The following is a 17473-nucleotide window of genomic DNA, read 5'->3' on the forward strand; positions in this document are numbered from 1 at the left end:
GGAAATATGCATAGCGCGTGTACACATACAACATACAAATTCACCCATGCCGTAAATATGTAGAACACAGAACAGAGCCTAGTAGGCAGTGGGTGCTCGGTAACGGTTAGCTGTTGTTATCATGAAAAGCCTGCCTCTGGGCCTGAGGTGAAATGAGCCTGGAGCCAGCGCAGGGAGGTCCTCCCCCCAAACAAAGCACGGATCAGAGGATCCAGGAGAGAATGAGGTCCGAAACTCATCGACTTAAGTTCTCTCTCCTCTCCCCAGCTTGTCAGAACGTATCACCATCCTACATCTTTCTTGGGGTTTTAACTTTCCGAAGTGCTTTCATATGCATTGCCTTAATCTTCACAATGACCCAAGGAGACAAGGAAGTGGCATATCTACATGTGACAGGCAGAGAAACTGAGGCCCAGGGAGCCAAGGAAAGCAGGGAAGCATCCCCAAGCGGTCACCGCTCAGTCCTTTCCCAGTGGCAGCAGACATTCCCCTGACCAGGACTTGCCTGTCTTGGACGGTGACTTCCTTGAGGCAGGGTCTGGACGGGTTCACCTGCTGGGCCCCAGCCCCTGGCCCACGACACACACTCAGCAACTCTTGGCGGAGGGACAGGGCCTTGTACCCCAGAGGGCAATGCCAACAGTATGTCAATCGTCCACCAATACCCAGGGTGAGGCTACCAGGAGATCAGAGGCGGAGCGCGTCCCTAGGAACTGTGATCCCAGCCAAAGGCCATGCACGGGGTGCCCCGCACCCCAGCCGCCCGGGCTGTGCTAGCCACACCCTCAGCGGAGTCTGGGCCAGCCCAGCTGAGGGCGCGCGCTCTCTCTCTCAGGGTCTCTCAAGAGCCTGGTGTGGGGCCCAGCGGGACGGGGTTGCGAAGAGCCCAGTGAGTCAGCTGCTAAGGTATTTCTCCAGCAGCTGCTTCTCAGGCGATAAGGGTTTGCCAAGCCCTTTCCCGGGGCCTGGGAGAGGAGAGACGCTTCCTCCAGTCCGGGCTGGGGTCCCTAAAGGACTCAGCTCCAGACAGATGAGCCAGGTCCGTCTCAGAGACCCCTTCTGGGGAGCCCAGAGGAGCCTGCTGGGGGAGCTCGGTGGGCCCCCCTCTGGGAGCAGCCCGCACCCTACCTGCTGGGGACAGCAAGCCAAGGCCCCGCGGGCCAGAGCTTCCAGAGGGCGGGAGCCCAGGGGAAGGGGAGGGCGGCCAAGGGGCAGGCGGAGTGGGGGTGGGGGGCACTCAGACGGCTTGGCCCTCCTCGCTCAGGGCTTCCCCTGTGCTGGGCAGACCTCGGGCGGCAACGGTGGGCGTGTCCCATCACCTCCAGCTCTCGGGAGCGTGCCAGAGGGCTCCTGCAGGGAGCTTTGCAGCCCCGCTTCTCTCTGGTGCCTGGCCTTTCAGGGCAGCCCAGTTATAGCTGATTTACATCACCAGTCTGGCGGCAGACGGGACCTGGGAAAGGCCACGGTCCACACCCCCCTCCCCACTCGCCCATGAGGGCTCTGGGGTCCAGAGAGGGTCACCGAGGACCTGCCAGGGTCACACCGTGAGTCGGCGACGCTGAGGGGCTCTCCGCAGCTCGGGGGCTACCCGGCAATGCGGAGCAACGTCTCCTTCCTGCCCTCTCCTCCTCCTCTGTACCCGCCCTGCCCCCAACCCTGGAAAGCCCCCTCGGGACCCCGCGGCCCGCCCCCCGCCCCCCAGGCCGCCGCCAGCTCCTCCTCCAGCTCGCACACGGGTGCAGCTGTCAGGCGACCGATGCAAGTGGCTGGGCTGGGAGGCAGGATCCCGAGGGGCACAGGGGGCCGCCGGGGGCGAGCGTTCTATGGGGGGCCTTCCCCAGCAACCGGGGGGGGGGAAGCCAGGGACGGAAACATGACTTGTCTCCCTCCTTGTGAAAGGCTTTTTCCAACCGCCTTGCCAACATAAGCGCCTTCTCCTGCCACGCGCAGCCGGCGCCCGCCACGCTCTTGGGGGAGAGGCCGGCGCCTCGGGCTCGCAGCCCCGCGCGCCCCTCCCCCGCGGCGGCGTGCCCTCCCGGAGCGGGGTCTCCGTCGCCGGCCCTTTAAGTTTCAAGAAGGACCGGGTCCTGCCGGCCCCGCGCGGCCCGCGAGGGGTTGACGCCGACGCGCTGGGGGCCGACCTCCGCCGGAAGCCGGCCCGCTCATTGGCCGGGCCTGCGGGGGCCACGGCCAATGGGAGGCGGCGGCGGGGGCGGGGCGGGCGGTGTCCTCGCGGGGCGGGGCCGCGCGGCGGGGGCGGGGCCCGCGTCCCCTCCGCACCTGTGGCAGAGGCAGGCGTGGCCCCTGTGGGCTTCCGGGTGGGCCTGGCGGTCCGGTGGTGCCCTGAGACCCGCCTCAGCCGCGTGGCCTCGACCCCGCGCCCGGAGCCCGGGGAAGTGAGGACGCAGGCGAGGCCGGGCCCCAGTTCTTAAGTTCCTTCGCGGCGCTTCCAGCTCCTCTCCTTCCTTGCCTCCTCGAATACTCCTGTTTTGGGGCGCATGGAGGGGGCAGCGGGGTCTCTGTCCTGGGGCGGGGAGGCTGGACGCTGCTGGGAGGTAACAGCGCCGTGGCAGGGAGGCGCCTCTCGGCTCCCCGCCCCTGATCCCTCCCTGGGGGTCCGCGCAGAGAGCGAGGAAAGCCCTGGGGGCGCGGCTGTCAGCTAGGGCGTGTGTGTGGGAAAGGGGTTCCCCCAACCTGCCGCGGCCTCCGAGCGCCCCCTTCTCCCAGGCCCCCGGCGCCCCGCACCCCATCCCGGGCTTCTGCCCCTCCCCCGGTCCAGGCTGACTCAGTCTGTGTTTGGGGAAAGGAGGGAGGAGACCGGAGTGGGTCCAGGCTGAGCTGTGGGATAAGGAGTGGGGGGAAGGCCGAGCCCGGACATTCCTTCCGAGAGAGTGAGCTCTGGGGAGGGATGGGGGGGAGTCCTCTCACATTTCCCCTTTCCCTCCCCCGCAGGAGGCTACCCCCCCCCCCCATGACCCATACATTCCGGGACGGTTACTTGCCTCGTGGTCACCAGAAAATTGCCCCCATTTCAAGCTGAAGGGCCACCAGTCTGAGTCACTGCTGTGCCCTGTGTGTGGGGGTTGGGTGGGGGTAGGGTCAAGAGAGAGCAGGGAGGGGCCTGGGGAAAGGAGGTGGGCCCCTGGGTACCCCGCTGTCAGACAGGCCCTCCCAGTCCTTAAGGATCACCATCCAGTCACTTGGGGGAGGGGAGATCCAGGCATCCGCCCAGAGCTGGACTGGAAGGCTGTCCTGTGAAGGAGGAAAGGCCCTGGACTCAAACTCAGGAGGCCCCAGGTGAACAGCCAGCTGTGCTCTGAGACCTGGGCCGCGGCAGGTGGTGTCTCCTGTCCAGGCCCGGGTCCCCACGCCTGTCCCCACACAGTCTGTGTTCTGCCGAGGCAGGGGTGGCAGGCACAGGGCGACGGGGACTAGCTCTCAGAAAGTGGGCTCTTTTCCTCTGCCCTGGCCTCTCCGGGCAGTGTAAAGGGAAGCAGCCAGCCCCTCCCTGAGCCTTCCAGGCAGGGCAGGGGATGAAGGGACGCGCAGGGTTCCAACCTCCAGCCTCCCTCTCACCCCCTTTCCCCACTGGCCCGGGGAGGCGGCGGCTGAGGCGTCCTATTTTCCCCCTTCCAGACTCTGCACCACAGAGCCCAAGTCCACATAAACAGAGATGCTTCCCTGTGTGTGTGCGTGTGCACTCATGTACAGACGTGGGCTCTGAGGTCCCTTCTCACACAGGGAAACGCCACCTCCCTGACACCACACAGGATGAGATCCCCACACAGAGACACGTTCAGGCGGTTCCCTGTACAGCCCGGCACAGATGCTACTGTATCGACACATACACTCTCTGGGCTCACACAGGCTGGCACAGGCAGGCACTGACACACAGCCAACAAGGACACACTCCTCAGACGGGATCGGACAGACTCCCCTGCGCGTGCACACACGTGCAGTCACCCCAGACCGTCACGGTCACAGACGTGGCCACGCACCCTCTCACATGAACACACAACATCTCGCAGCACCACAGAGTGGAGCGCTGCCTGGGCCAAGCCACACGCCTGAGTCATGTGACCCCCAGGGAGGGAGCTTTGGGAGTCCCTGGCTCGCCTGGGGCTGGGACTGGAGGAGGGGGCACCGTGGGGACTGAGCTTTTCTGTGGCTGTGAGCTGGAGAAAAGAAGCGGGGGCGGAGGGGCAGGCTCGTGCCCACCGCAGGCTGCCTGTGCACAGGGGGGTCCAGTCTCTGCAGCCCCCAGCCCTGTTCGCCTGGCTCTCCAGTTGCCCTTCCTGACACCGTGGTAACCCTTCCCTGGCCGGGCTGCAGGTCCCTCAGGAAAGTGGAGAGCTGGCCTACAGGTTCCCAGCCAGCCCCTGGCATCTTCTGACCGGGCGGCCCATGTGCTGTGGCCCAACCTGAGGCAGGTGCCAGGTACTGTCTGGGCAGGAGGAAGCGATGGCAGTTAGTGCCGCTGCCCAGGGCTGGGATTCGCTGTGACTGGCACCACTGAGGGCACAGCAGCCCACGGTCTGGCTGCTGGAGATGTTGGTCCATAGGCAGTGGCCAGAGGATCCCTGTGGGACAGCTCAGGACACCGGAGACTCAGTGCCAGGGCTGGTGCTGGGGCCTCTGGAGAATAAGGGCAACGAATCTCATCCACTTTTTCATCACTCACGCAAACGTTTGTTCAGCGTTTACTGAGGATCTACTGTGTGCCAAGCCGTGTGGCTACCGAGATGAAAAAAGCCCAGTTCCTGTTCCCAAAAGGCTTCCTGACTAGTGGTGTGACCACCCATTTATGAAGGTAGGTCCAAGGCTTGATCTCGGATCTGTTTCCAGAACATTCTCCACCTTGCATTAAGAGGGATCCTCTAACATAAATATGACTGACTCCCCTGCTCATTTAGGATAGTTTCCCACTTCCTTAGTGTCGCTCGAGATGATCTAGCCATGTTACCTCTGTGTCCAGTTCTCACCTGTGTCTCCAAAGCCTAGCATTGGTCCCAGCACATGGTAGGTGCTCAGCTGTCTGCTGACTGACTAGGTGAGTGGGTGAATGAAGGAATGTGCCGGTGAGCAAATGGACTGAGGCCTTTTTTTCTGCAGCTGAGCCTTCAGGAATGACTGCCCTGAATTCCGCTCTGATGCCAGCTTGCTCCTGCTCCAGGCAGTTTCCATGCGCCTGGATGCCCTCCCTTAGCGCCTCCCTAGTGGGGCCTGTTGTACCCATTCTCCAGGTTGTTCTTTCCCAAGGCCTTTTTGCTCTTAAGCCCCAGCCAGACCAGGTACCCAGGGACAACAGTCCCCAACTCAGCTCTGGAGGAACTGTCTCCAGGGTTAGGCCAGGCCCAAGAGTATAAACAGAGCCCAGTGGCCAACCGGCCGAGCTGCTCTTCCGGCCCCAGGCCAGCTGGAAGGCCCTCTTGGGCTGGAGCCTGCCACTGGGCTCTGGCTGGAATTCCCTTGGCCTCTTCCCTCTCCTCTGTGCACTCAGCGTTTGGCCTCTGGCTTCCTCAGCGGTCCCAGCCTGTCTGGGTTGTCCTCAGGTTTTATTTTTGGAAGAAGCTGCATTCTCTCTCCTTATTTACCCCCTTCCTTCGGGGAAGGTGTGGGACCCCGGGGCTCGGCTGGGGATAGGGCTGTGGCTCCAGTCCCTGGGGTGTGCACTGCTCTGGGGCTCCAGGGACAGGGCCTCCAGAGAGTCCTGACCCATCTGCTGCTTCGAAGCCAGCTGCCTCTGCCCTCCTTTCCCCACCCAGCGTGTGACTCACGCCTGCCCCTGCCCTTCTTGAAGAGCCCCACGACAGCCAGAAGAAATCACTGCAATCTTAGAGCTGAAAGGAATGCTGGCATCATCACGTCCATCCCCTTTTACTTGCGGAGGCAATGCAGCTCAGACATTATGAGCAAGAGAGGCAGAAAGACCCTGTTCCCATCCTGGCTGTGCTGCCTACTGTGTAGCCTTGGGCAAGTTACTTAACCTCTCTGAGCCTCTGTCTCAGCTATAAAATAGAGGTACTTATATCTACCCCGCCTGTGAGGTTGCCATGAGGGTTCAATGAGACAACATTTGCAAAGCGCTTTGTACAATGCAGGACACACAGAAGGCTCCCTTCAAATGTAGCTGCTATTATTATTATTATTACAGAGAGGAAAACTGAGTGCCAAGAAAGGGAATGGACTTGCCCAGAATCACATTTGTAGCCATTCTCAGAGTCTTTCCTCTGTCTCCATCTTCCTTCTGAGGAGAAGGGAGGGGACAGGCATCAGCCCAAAGGAGGAATCTCCTTGAGTCAGTCCCATGGGCAAACCGCTGGGTCTTCCATGGCCGCCTCCTGCATCAGGGCCGCCTCCTGCATCAGGGCTGCCTCCTGAATCAGGGCCAGGCCCTCCTCTGACTCAGGCATCTCCTCCACGGCCCCAGGGGCTTCTATCTTGCTCACTGGGGGTGAAGGGAGGAGACCCCAGCACTCAGCCCTAAGGTGGACCCCAGGCCAGTGGGACTCTGAGAGGAGGGGGAAATGCTGGGTCCTGACATCACAGAGCAGAGAAGCTGGAGCCACAGCCACGCAAGCCAGCTGGGGCCCTTCCAGCACGTCCAGATGTCTCAGGAATGTGCTGAGCTGGGAACTACCTCGCTCCTTCCCTCACCACCCCCAACCCCTCATCCCCTCATGTGCTTGCTCAAGCTCTGCCTCTGCCCCACCCCCTACCCTTCCTCTTTCATCGCTCCCTGGGAGAGCCTCGCGTCCACTGTCCCTCTGGTACCTTGCCACAGTGCACCTCCCTCTCAGACCTCTGAAGGGGTCACCAAAGGCAAGAGCCCTTCCCCTTCTGCAGACCCCATGGGCTGACCATGACGGGTGGGGGGAGATGGAAGCCTGAGCTAACTGGGAGGGGAAAGTTCTGAGCAGACAGTGCCTGCCAGATCCCAAATGTGGAACTGATTTGCAGCCCTGGGAGAGAAAGGGGTGAAGGCTTTGGGGTGGTAGAGGGCAGGGCTGGGCCTCTTCTCTGGGAGGATGATGAAAGGGGCTTTGGGTATCTTGTCCCAGCTGATCGGTGAGAGGGCCAAGGAGAGGAGTTGCCAAGCTGGGCTGGACTCAGAAGGAGGGCTTAGATCCTTCTAGGTCTCTGGGGTCAATAGGGACACGCGTTGCCTGAAATGGAGAGTCCTGAACTGTATGAGGGGTGAGGGAACCCCATTAGGGTCCTGGGGTTGGGCCAGGAGGCAGGACATGGTTCAGACCGGAGCTCTCAGCCCTGAAGAGGGACAGCTTGTGTCTCTGCAAGGGTGGAGTACCTTGGGCCTCCTCAGGCCAGCCGGGCCCCGCGTGCTGGGGATGAGAGAGCCAGAAGGGAACTGGTACTCCTGACCAGAGAGAGAGTGACCTCAGGCCTGGGGGTAGAAGTTAGAGGAGAGAAGGGACCTGGGGTCAGCTGCTGCCTCAGGCTGCTCTGGGCATGGAGGGGGTCCCCAATGCTGGCTGTCTTGGGCGAGAGGCCCTGCTCATGCAGACAGGCCGACAGCTGGGGTACCCTAATGGACTCTAGACCTCCTAGCACTGAGATGGTTCAGGGGAGCTGGGACCACCGTCCTGTCCAGCTCAGCACTATCACTGGGAACTAGCATTGGCTCCCTTCTGCCTGCTGAAAACACTCCCAGCTCCTAAGCACGGCGTTCAACGTCTGTCAAAACTGATCTCAACTTCCCATTGTAGCTGGAACCCTTCATCTCTCCTTTCCCTCCAGCCTTGTTGGATGACGACTCCCAGTTCCTCAAACCTGCTTTAAGCTCCATGGCTGCAGGGCTTTTGCTGGTACCATTCCCTGTGCCTGGAAGGCCTTTGCCCTTTATCTCCTTATTCTAACTCCTATCATCCTTTAAGGCCCAACTCAGTGCTGCTTCCTCCAGGAAGCCTTCCCTGATCACCCAGCTGTAAGAGTCCTCTCTGTCTTATACCACTGTAGCACTCATAGACAGTTAGGCCACTGGTTAATATCACACCTTGAACTCTTAATTATCCACACTGGGACCCAGCTCTCCTTCTAAACTTTAACCACCTTGAGGTTAGGATACAGAATGGATTTCATCTTGAACCCTCTGTAGGGCTTCACACAGGGACTGGCATATGGTATACCTAATAATAATAATAGCTAATATTTATATGCCAGGCACTGTTCTAGTTCCTTCCATGCGTACCTGATTTAAGTTTCAGAAGATCAGGTAGATACTATTAGTACTGCCATTTAATGGTTAGGGAAACCGAGGCACAGAGGAGTTAAGTAGCTTGCTCAGTTTGACTGCAGAACCTGTGCTCTTAAGCACACACGCCAACAATGGATGTTAAAGGAATCATGAGTGGTTTCCTGCTGCCCCATCCCAGCACCTAGTACAGGGCCAGATACAAAACACGGGCCCCCATTCCAGGCACTGGGTCCTCACCGGGGCCCCAGGCTTGCTCATCCCTGGCCGCCCTCTCCTGATGCCCAGAAAGACAGACCCTCGAGGAGGGACCTGGGGTGTTTTGCCTTTACCCAAAGAAAACAGCTTTGCAATTCCAGAGAGGTCGAACAAAGAGGCAAATAAAACCCCTATGATTAGGGATCAGCAAAGGGACGAAGATGAGGCAGCCCTCCAAGGGCAGTCCAGTGCTGGGGACCGTCCTTTCGGGCAGTGACAGCAATAACCAGAATAAAAACAGCAGCAACCACTACTGTTTGTAGAGGGCTTGCTGCGTGCCACGCACTGTGCTTGGCTCTCTGCAAGAGTTATCTAACTGCGTCCTTGTAAGAACCCTGTGTGCTGCAGTCACCCTTACTTTATGCATGGGGAAAATAAGCTCAGAGAGGTGAAGGCACCTGTCCAGGCTCACACAGATGACAAGTGGCGAGAGCCCGGACTTGCTCCCAGGTCTGGGCAGGGCTGAAACTGACCACTAATGGTCACCCCACCCCACCTCAGGTATGGCTTGGCTCCCCAGGGCTTGGGAGGTATCTGCCATCTGACCTGTGGACTTGCTGTCTGGTCAGGTGGGGTCTGGGAATAGACACCTGGCCTCAGGAGAATTCCTGTGCAGAATCTGCCCAGAGTGGGATGGATTTAGAGTCTAGAGCTCAACCTTTCCAAAAACGTATGCAACTCTGAGAGCCCGGGATATTGAGAGCTGGGTCGATTTCTTTAGCTGGGTAGTGAGTACCCAGGTATCCATCTTACTACACTTTGTAATTCATATACATGCATTATATACATTCTCTTAGGAGCATGATATATTTCACAGTAGAAAAGGCCATCATAATTAGGAGATTAGGATTAAGATATACACACTACTACATAAATAACAGATAAGTAACAAGGACCTACTGTATAGCACAGGGAACTCTACTCACTACTCTGTAATAACCTATGTGGAAAAAGAATCTGAGAAAGAATGGATATCTATATCTATATCTGATTCACTTTTCTGTACACCTGAAACTAACACAACACTGTAAGTCAACTATACTCCAAGAAAAAAAAAAAAAAAAAAGAAAAGGCCATCATGATAGAGTGAAAGGTAGATGTGGGACTTAGGTTACGATTCACTACTTGATAAATAAATAAAACCCACCTAAAAAAAAAAATACCATCAAAGCTGGAAGTGTGGAAGTGTTCTTCCTCCCATTACCCATCTACCCACTCGCTCATCTGTCCATCAGCCCTTTTCACTCCCTCCTTGAGCACTCAGTCACTACAGCTCTAACCAGGGGACAGACAAAAAATCACTGCCTGACACTCCCTGCGCTCAAAAAACTCTCAACCTAGTTTAGCAATGAGGAAACCAAGGCCCAGAAAGGGGAAGTGATTTGCCCAAGGTCACACAGCGAGCTAGGGAGATGAGGTGAGGAGAAATGAGACCATTACACGCAGCGGGGAACACATCGGGAAAAGGCTTCGGTCTGTCGGCCTCCCCAGCAAGTCCCCTCAGCTGCTGCTTTAAAACTGCCTCCCGGCTCTCCGGGAGGGCCTGAAGAGCCTGCCTTACTCCACTGCTGCTTTCATTTTTGTTATTCTTTTGGAAGGAGCAGAGGGGGACAGCTGCTGCTGTCCAGCTGTTCTTTCAGACCACACAGCCCAGCCCAGATGTGTCAGCCTCTCTGTGATGGGTGAAATGGCTCCTGGGCCAAGAGCCAAGGGCCAAGGAAGCCGCAATGAGGGCTCAGTCCCTGGAGAGTTGGGAGAGGCGGCACATTGGACTCGGCGGCAGGGAAGCCCAATATTGCTCCAGCTGTCAAGTTGGCCTTGCTGATGATATGGTATGTCCAGGTCACGGATCAGGATCTTTGACATTCCAAGGAAATCACCTTTGATCTATTTTCTCTCATGGTCAGAGTTCTGGGCTATATCTTGCCCCTCCCAGCTTCCCCAGAACAAGACATCCTCATGTCTACTTTTTTCCCCAGTCCTGCTCAAGGGTTCTACCACTAACTCTGCCTGCTGAAGTGGGTTACATCGTGTTCCAGCCAGAGCAATGCTCACGGTCTTGACTTAACTCCACCCAAATCTTCCTCCTCCATCCTGCCCCCTTGGAGCGCAGAAACTTCCAGAAGAACAGTTTGTTCTCCAGCATCTGGAGCTGGTTTCTTGAGGGAGGTGCAAGGGCAAGCCAGGTCCCACAGAGGGATGCTCTGAGAGGGGCTTGGTATCAGGACTTGAAGGAGGCACACCATATGGGGAAGGGAAGACACAAAGAGGGGGCTGTCCTTCATCCTCCCCTCTCCTGGCACAGTGGCCAGGCCAGGTCAGATGTAAACAGACCCTCCTGGGGAGTCCTGGGAGCTGCAGAGAGCAAAGGTCCAAGCTCCCAGGTGGGCCGGGGCACGGCATCCTAGAGTGAGGATGAGGTGAGGGCAGTGAATGGGATGTGGGCTCTCTCCTCTCATAGGCCAGGCAATGTGCTGGCTCTGTGCTTGAAGCTCTAGGCATCCATGGTGCCCGAAGGATGGGAGTGGGTGAGGGTGAAGGCGGGGCCCCTCTGATATCTGAGATTCCAAACGTTCTTGCCCTAGAGAGCAAAGTTCAGACCAGAACAAGTGCGGGAGAGAAGATGGTGCTTTCTCCTCCTTGACTCCCTGGGACCCTGCCCCAAGAAGAGCATGTAGATGTCCCCTTCTCTGTAAGTGTCTGTTTTCTCTTCTGTACAGGGGATAATGATGCCTATATCACAGGCTCAGCAAAAGTGAAACAGCCCCGGTCCTCCCTGCTGAAATGCCTTCCAGTAACTCCTTTGCCAACAGGATGGGGATGTTGGGGAGGGAAGGTGCGAAGTCATCTTCTTTGAGAACCTTCCATGATATGCAGCCCGGCTGCAGGCTCCCCCTCGGGCTCCCATCCTGCTCCGCTCCCTCATGGTGCCTCCCGGTGCTCTGTCGGCTTCCCACTCTGTCTCTCTCACTCGACTGTGAGTGGCTGGAGGTCCCTCTGCATAGTGACCGGCACTGGCACTCCTTTAGTTCCCAGTTGTTAAAGGATGGGACGTAGGTATTGAAACATAACCAAGCACATTCCCGGCTGGTCCGGGGAAGCCGGAGGGACCTCACAGCAGATGGGGGCACAGACAGCATTTTTATGGGATCCAGCATCCCCATCACCCTCAGGGCTGGCCAGGCCAGGACTTGAGAATCTGGGGCCCCTTCTGGAATTATCAATACACCTCTTGAACACTCAGGCCTGATTTTTTAAAAAGTCTCCCCTTCCCTTACTGCCGTGGTCTGAAGTCATCTTCTCTGCAAAAACAGTAAACCCTTGAAATGGAGTAAAGTACACTACAATGTGACCAAAACTTGGCTTCCGTCCTATGCCTGGGCCCCATCTCAAATAAAGGTGGGCAAAACTCTTCTCTTTGTGGGGCTGGTAAAGAAGGGACTGTCTCGTGCTCCTTTGGAACCTCCTCAGTTTGGTTTGCTGCACGCACTAAGGTTTCAGTCTTTACTTTTGTGCTTTTTGTGGTAGTACAGGCCAACTGAAATATACCACTTTTCATTGACCCTACAATAACCTAACTCCACATTTTACATGATTGAAAATTCTGGACCTGGCTTATTGTCTTATGGTGGAGTTTTACTATATTAAGCACCTATTTTGTGCCATGGCACTGTGCTAGGTTTATGGCAATGAACACAACTGACATGGTCTCTGTTCTCAGGGAACTTGCTTTCTCACAGAGGAGATGGACAATAAGCCGATAAAATCACTGCAAACTGGGATACAGGCGATGAAGAAATCAAAGGACTGAAACAGGGACTTGCCTGGCAGTCCAGTGGTTAAGACGCCACGCTTCCACTGCAGGGGGCACGGGGTTCAATCCCTAGTCGGGGGACAAAGATCTTACATGCTGTGCAGCGCGGCCAAAACACCACCACCAAAGGACTGAAACAAAATAACAAGGGGTCCCACTTGAGGTGGTTGGGGGGCTTCTCTAATGAGGTGACATTTGAACTGAGGAAGATGAGATGGAGAGAACTGGAGGGAAAGCATTCTAGATGTCAGGAATAGCATGTACAAAGGCCCTGCGGCAGGACTCGAAAAGACTTAGCTTTAAGCTGGGTGAGTGTGGATCCAGGAGTCCCAGATCAACCTGAACAAGGGGAAACGGGGGAAGATGGAAGCCCTGGAGCCAACCAGTGCTCAAGGGTGAGGCCTAAGCCACAAGTTCAAATCTGCTGAGGATCGGTCAGCTGTAGACTGTCCTACACCAGGGGCTGGGGGGGGTCTGTGCCAAGGGCAGGGATGACTCAAGACGATGCTAATTCACTGGAAACCTTCCTGAATTTCAGAGACAGTGTGCGCTGCAGGACCCGATGGCTGGGAGTAGAGGAGCACCCTTTTCCCTCTTCCCTAAAACATGGGGGGCTGGCCTGGGGACCAGGGAAAAAGCATTCATTCAGCAATGGCTGGTTGCCAAGCACTGTACTAGGCACTGAGGATATACCAATGAACAAGACAGTTAAGCGCCTGCCCTCAAGAAGCTCACATGCTTGTAGGGGGAGCAAAAACAAAACAAAAAGCTGCCCAAAGCAAACTCAGTGTTTTGGAGGAGGAGGAGGTGTCTGGGGCGATCTCCCTTCCTGAACAGGAGCCCTGAGATTTGGGCTCCTCCATTCGTTTTTCTCTATTAGCTTTTTTCTAGTGGATTCTACTTGGAGACCAGAGTTCCTTGGCCCTTGGGTCCTCTTTCCTGTTGGTGAGAATTTAAAAGAGACACACACACACACCCCTCCCCTTTTAAGGGCTGTTAAAGGCCCACACACAGACACAGGAACACCCAAATGCACATACTTCCCTAATCTCCCTAAATCCCCCAAAGGCTAGGGTGGTGGTGGTAGTGGTGGTAGTGGTTCTCTGCTTCCTCACTTAGCTCAGAAGAAGCCAGGCTGAGGGCCTGGGGAGACGTGATCAGGCTTAGCCCTTACACCCCCCGTCCCCTGGGCTGGTCCCCAGTCCCGGTCATTCCCACACCTGGCTGCTGGGAGGTGAATGAGTGTGCTGGGCAAACATCCTTGCAGCTTCCTGCTGCGCCCCTCCGAGACAACAGACCTCCTCTGCCTCCTTCTCCTCCTCCCACACCCTCCCAGCTGGGGCTTCTTTGGGATCCAAAGCCATTTCCCTCTAGAGAGACCAGAGTCATCCTTTCCCCGGAGCCAGAGCGTGGACCTAGTGTCTCTCTCTCTGGAGACACGACCTGTTCTCCCTCTGGTCCTGTATCCCAGCTCTCTTGAGCACCAGGCCCTCCCTCATACCTGCGCAGGGGCTGTGGGGTCACAGGGTCCAAAGGAAGAGGGCTCCAGGGGGGCCACATCAGGAACTGTGGGAGAGTGGGGAGGGGATGCGAGAAGAAGCCCCCTCACCTGGCAGGAAGGGCAGCGCCTTCTGAGGGATGTCTCTGAGGATCACACAGACAAGACTGGGACAGGATGAAGACATCCTCGCAGAAGGAGACATGTAGCACCCCGGCCCCTCCAAGCACACAGGACTTATGCAAAGTACGCAACTCAGTCTCCCGTCTCTGTCCAAGAGACTGCCTATGTCTTATGCCATTGTGTTCAGGGTAAGCATCTTTTTTGATTTTTGCCTGTTGTACAGAGTCACAGCACACACAGTTTCCACCGTGACTTTACGGCCTTTACCTGGATTCTTAAGAAGGATAGTGAATAACCTACCCTCCATCTTCCAGACTGAGAAGCACACAGACTTCACGCCTTCCCATCTTTAACCATGGAAACATTCTCCTATCCTCAAGCAGAACGAAGAGGGAGCTGGGGATGGGTTGATATGGGGTCCCAGCTGGGAGGGACCTTAGACATCTAAATGGAGGCACCAGAGAAGGAAGGTGCCTTGCCCAGGGTCACACAGCAACTCCTACCAGAGTAGTCCTAACCACCACCCCATCTCGTCTCCTGAGCGTGTTAACTATGGAAACTTACCTGGCAGGCACTGTCCTGCATTAATCTTTAATTAATTTTATCACTGAACCTCTGTAATAACACTATGAGGAAGTGTCTATATCTCCATTTTTCAGATGACAAATCCAAAGCCCACAGGAAGAAAAGTCACTTGTTTGAACTGCCCAGCTCGCTGGTGGCAGAAGCACAGCTAGAACCCAATTTCCTGATTCCCAGCCCAGGAGTTTTCTTTCCTGTCCTCCGGCCTCACGTGGCCTTGCTGAGGCCTGAGATAAGGAGCTTCCCCGGCAGGGCTTTCCCTCCCCAGGCCCAGCGCCGGGCACCACTGTCTGATCATCCTCAGGCCTCCTCTCCTGCGCTGGACCGCGGCCCAGAGGAGCAGCTGGGGACACGAGGCTGAACGCAGCAGCAGGAAGAGGCTGCAGGCGGCAGAGTTCATTCAGAAGAAAGCCCGACTCAGAGCCGCTGAGGGCCGAGGGACCCTCACAGGGGCTCCACCAATAAAGATACACACTCCAGCAACCCCCTCCCCCTGACCAGGGTCTGTCACCAGCTCCAGGAGGGGGGCAGATCCCCAGATCCCTGCCACCTCATTCCTGGAATCGGTGCCGGACCATCGTTAGAAAGACGGATCCAACCTCTCCCCATTTTACAGACAAGGAAACAGGCTCAGGGAGGAGAGGCGGTCGCAGGGCCCAGGCTCACAGGGAGCGGCAGAAGCTGAGGCGGGGCCCGCAGCCAGGTCTCCCCACCGCCAGGTCAAGCCCGCTCCCCTCCCCCATGTGGCTGGCCTGCAGAAGTGTGCTCTCCCTGACTGGAACCAGGGGCCTTCCTAGAGAGCAGGGGCGCCTGGGTCTGCTGCTGACGGAGGGCCGGGAGACCCCTCACCTCATGCCTCCCTGACTTGGGTTCCTGGCCCTGGACTTGTTTCCTCACCCGTAGCCTGCAACAGTTTAAAAGGTGGAAGTTCAAGGTGGCCAGTCCTGTAAGTCTCCGTGCACTTGGCTCTTGTCTGCCAGGTTCATCTTGGTCCCAGGAGTTAGAGGCCAGCAAGCAGAGACCCTTGAGATGACCACCGGGGGTGGGTGTCGGGGTGTGTGTGTGTGTGTGTGTGTGTGTGTGTGTGTGTGTGTGTTTGACATAGAGACAGAGACAGAGACAGGGAGGGACTGAGAGGGAGTGAGAGAGGAAAAGAGGGAGAGAGGGAGGGGGGGAGAGAGGGAGAGAGGGAGGGGAGAGGGAGGGGGAGGGGAGAGAGAGGGAGAGAGGGGAAGAGCGGGAGGGAGAGAGGGTAAGAGGGAGAGAGGAAGAGGAAGAGAGAGAGGGAGAGAGAGAGAGGGAGAGAGAGAGGAAAAGAGGGGGAAGAGTGGGGGAGAGAGAGGGAGAGGGGGGAGAGGGGGAGATGGGGGGAGAGGGAGGGGAGAGAGAGAGAGGGAGAGAGAGGAAGAGGGGGAGAGAGAGAAAGGATGAGAGGGAGGGAGGGAGAAAGGGGGAGGGGGGAGAGAGAGAAAAAGAGGGGGAAGAGTGGGGGAGAGAGAGGGAGAGGGGGGAGATGGGGAGGGGGGGGGGGCTGGCAGGTCATTGCAGGGGCTGGAGGACTCCCCCCAGATCACCCCAGCCCCCCGCGTCTGAACCCGGCAGGCCCCTCTGAACCCAAAGAGTGTCTCCCGCTACCGAGCCCATCGCCCCACCGCCCCACCGCCGCCCGCGGGGCCCAGGGCCGAGCCCGGGAGAGGGCGGGAGGGAAGGAGAGAGAGGCCACGTTTCCTTCGGGAGGGAGGGGAGAGAAAGAGCGGCACAAGCCGGAGACAGAGCCGCCCGTGAAGCCGCGGGGAGAGAGGCAGCGTCGGGAAGGCACTGGGGGCAGAAGCGGACCTGGAGGGAGCCCCGCTGCTCCCGCGCGCCGGGCCCGCGCCGCCCCGCGCATCCCGGCGTCAGGGCCCTCCGGGCCGCCCTCCCGGGGCGCCGCGGCAGCACCCGCGTTTCTCCGGGTCCGGCGCTCGGAAGCCGCCGCCGCGCGCCCCCCGGCGGAGAGCCGGGCGCCCGGCCGCCGCGGTCCGAGAGCGCGCGCAGGACGGGGCCGCCGCCGCCGTGCGCCGGGGCCGCTGCGGGGCCGGCTGCGAGCCCCGGGGGCGCCACCGCGGCGTCTCTCCAGCCCCCAGGCGAGGAGCGCGTGGCCCCGGCGCCCCGACGTCGCCTCGCCCCGGGAGGCCGAGGCCGGCGTGTCCACGGACGGAGCCCCCGGGAGGCCCGGCTCGGAGGCTCCGGGCCGGGCGCGGGGTCCCGGGAGGCGCCGAGGGCTGCGGCCCCCAGCTCGCAGGGCTCCGCGCGCGCGCGCCTCCCGGGGGGGGGGGGGGGACCCGCGCCGAGCCCCTCCCCCACCCCGCCCGGGGGCCCCCGGCGCGCGGCGGAGGGAAGGGGGACGCGGACCCTGCCCCTTACCGCGCTGCTGAGGAAATCCGACTCGTTCAGGTCCCCCAGGTCCAGGAAGCTGGGTCCGGGGAACAGCCTGTCGGCCGGGAAGGGCTCCAGCACGGCGTCCATCGCGGCCGGCTCCCGAGGCCCCCTCGGGCTGGCCTTCCCTCACTCCGGGGCGGCGGCACGCCGGCCCAGAGCTCCGGCCCGAGCGCCGGCAGGCGGGCGGGGGGCAGTCCGGGGCGAGGCCCCGGGGGAGGGGCGGGCCGCGGCGGCGGCGGCGGCGGCGGGGGCGCGGGGGGCGCGCGGGGCAGCGGCGCGGGGCGGGCTGGGCGCGGGGGCCCCGGGCGCGCCGCGGGCGTTCAGCCCACGCCTCCGCCTCGCGCTGCTCCGGGGGCGCGGCTGGCTTCCATGGGGAGCGCGGGGGCGCGGCCGAGGGCGCGAGGAGCCCCCCGGACAGGGCGGGGGCCGGGGCGGGGGAGCTGCGCGCTCCCCCCGGGGCTGGTGGCTGCCTGGCGCCGCGCTCGCCCCGCGCCTCCCCTGCGCGGCTTCTGTCACTTTTCCTCTCGGCGAGACCGGGAACCCCTGGCGGCGTCGCCCAGCTGGCTGG

General features: G+C 59.3%; 1 protein-coding gene across 3 annotated transcripts in view; it reads right to left on the reverse strand.

Moving 5' to 3' along the window:
• Positions 1-17147, reverse strand: part of CREB3L1 (cAMP responsive element binding protein 3 like 1) — a 35481-nt gene extending 18334 nt beyond the window's left edge. For 2 of the 3 annotated variants that reach the window (XM_057695092.1, XM_057695091.1), the window contains exon 1: positions 16891-17147. In XM_057695092.1, the coding sequence (XP_057551075.1) occupies positions 16891-16992 (102 nt within the window). In that variant the 5' untranslated portion in view covers positions 16993-17147. Of the gene's footprint in view, positions 1-505; positions 757-16890 lie in introns of those variants that run through there. The other variant, XM_057695093.1, reaches the window with a different exon arrangement.
• Positions 17148-17473: the final 326 nt, after the last annotated feature.

The sequence above is a fragment of the Hippopotamus amphibius genome, chromosome 9 (genome assembly GCF_030028045.1).
Source record: "Hippopotamus amphibius kiboko isolate mHipAmp2 chromosome 9, mHipAmp2.hap2, whole genome shotgun sequence".
NCBI classification, from domain to species: domain Eukaryota; kingdom Metazoa; phylum Chordata; class Mammalia; order Artiodactyla; family Hippopotamidae; genus Hippopotamus; species Hippopotamus amphibius.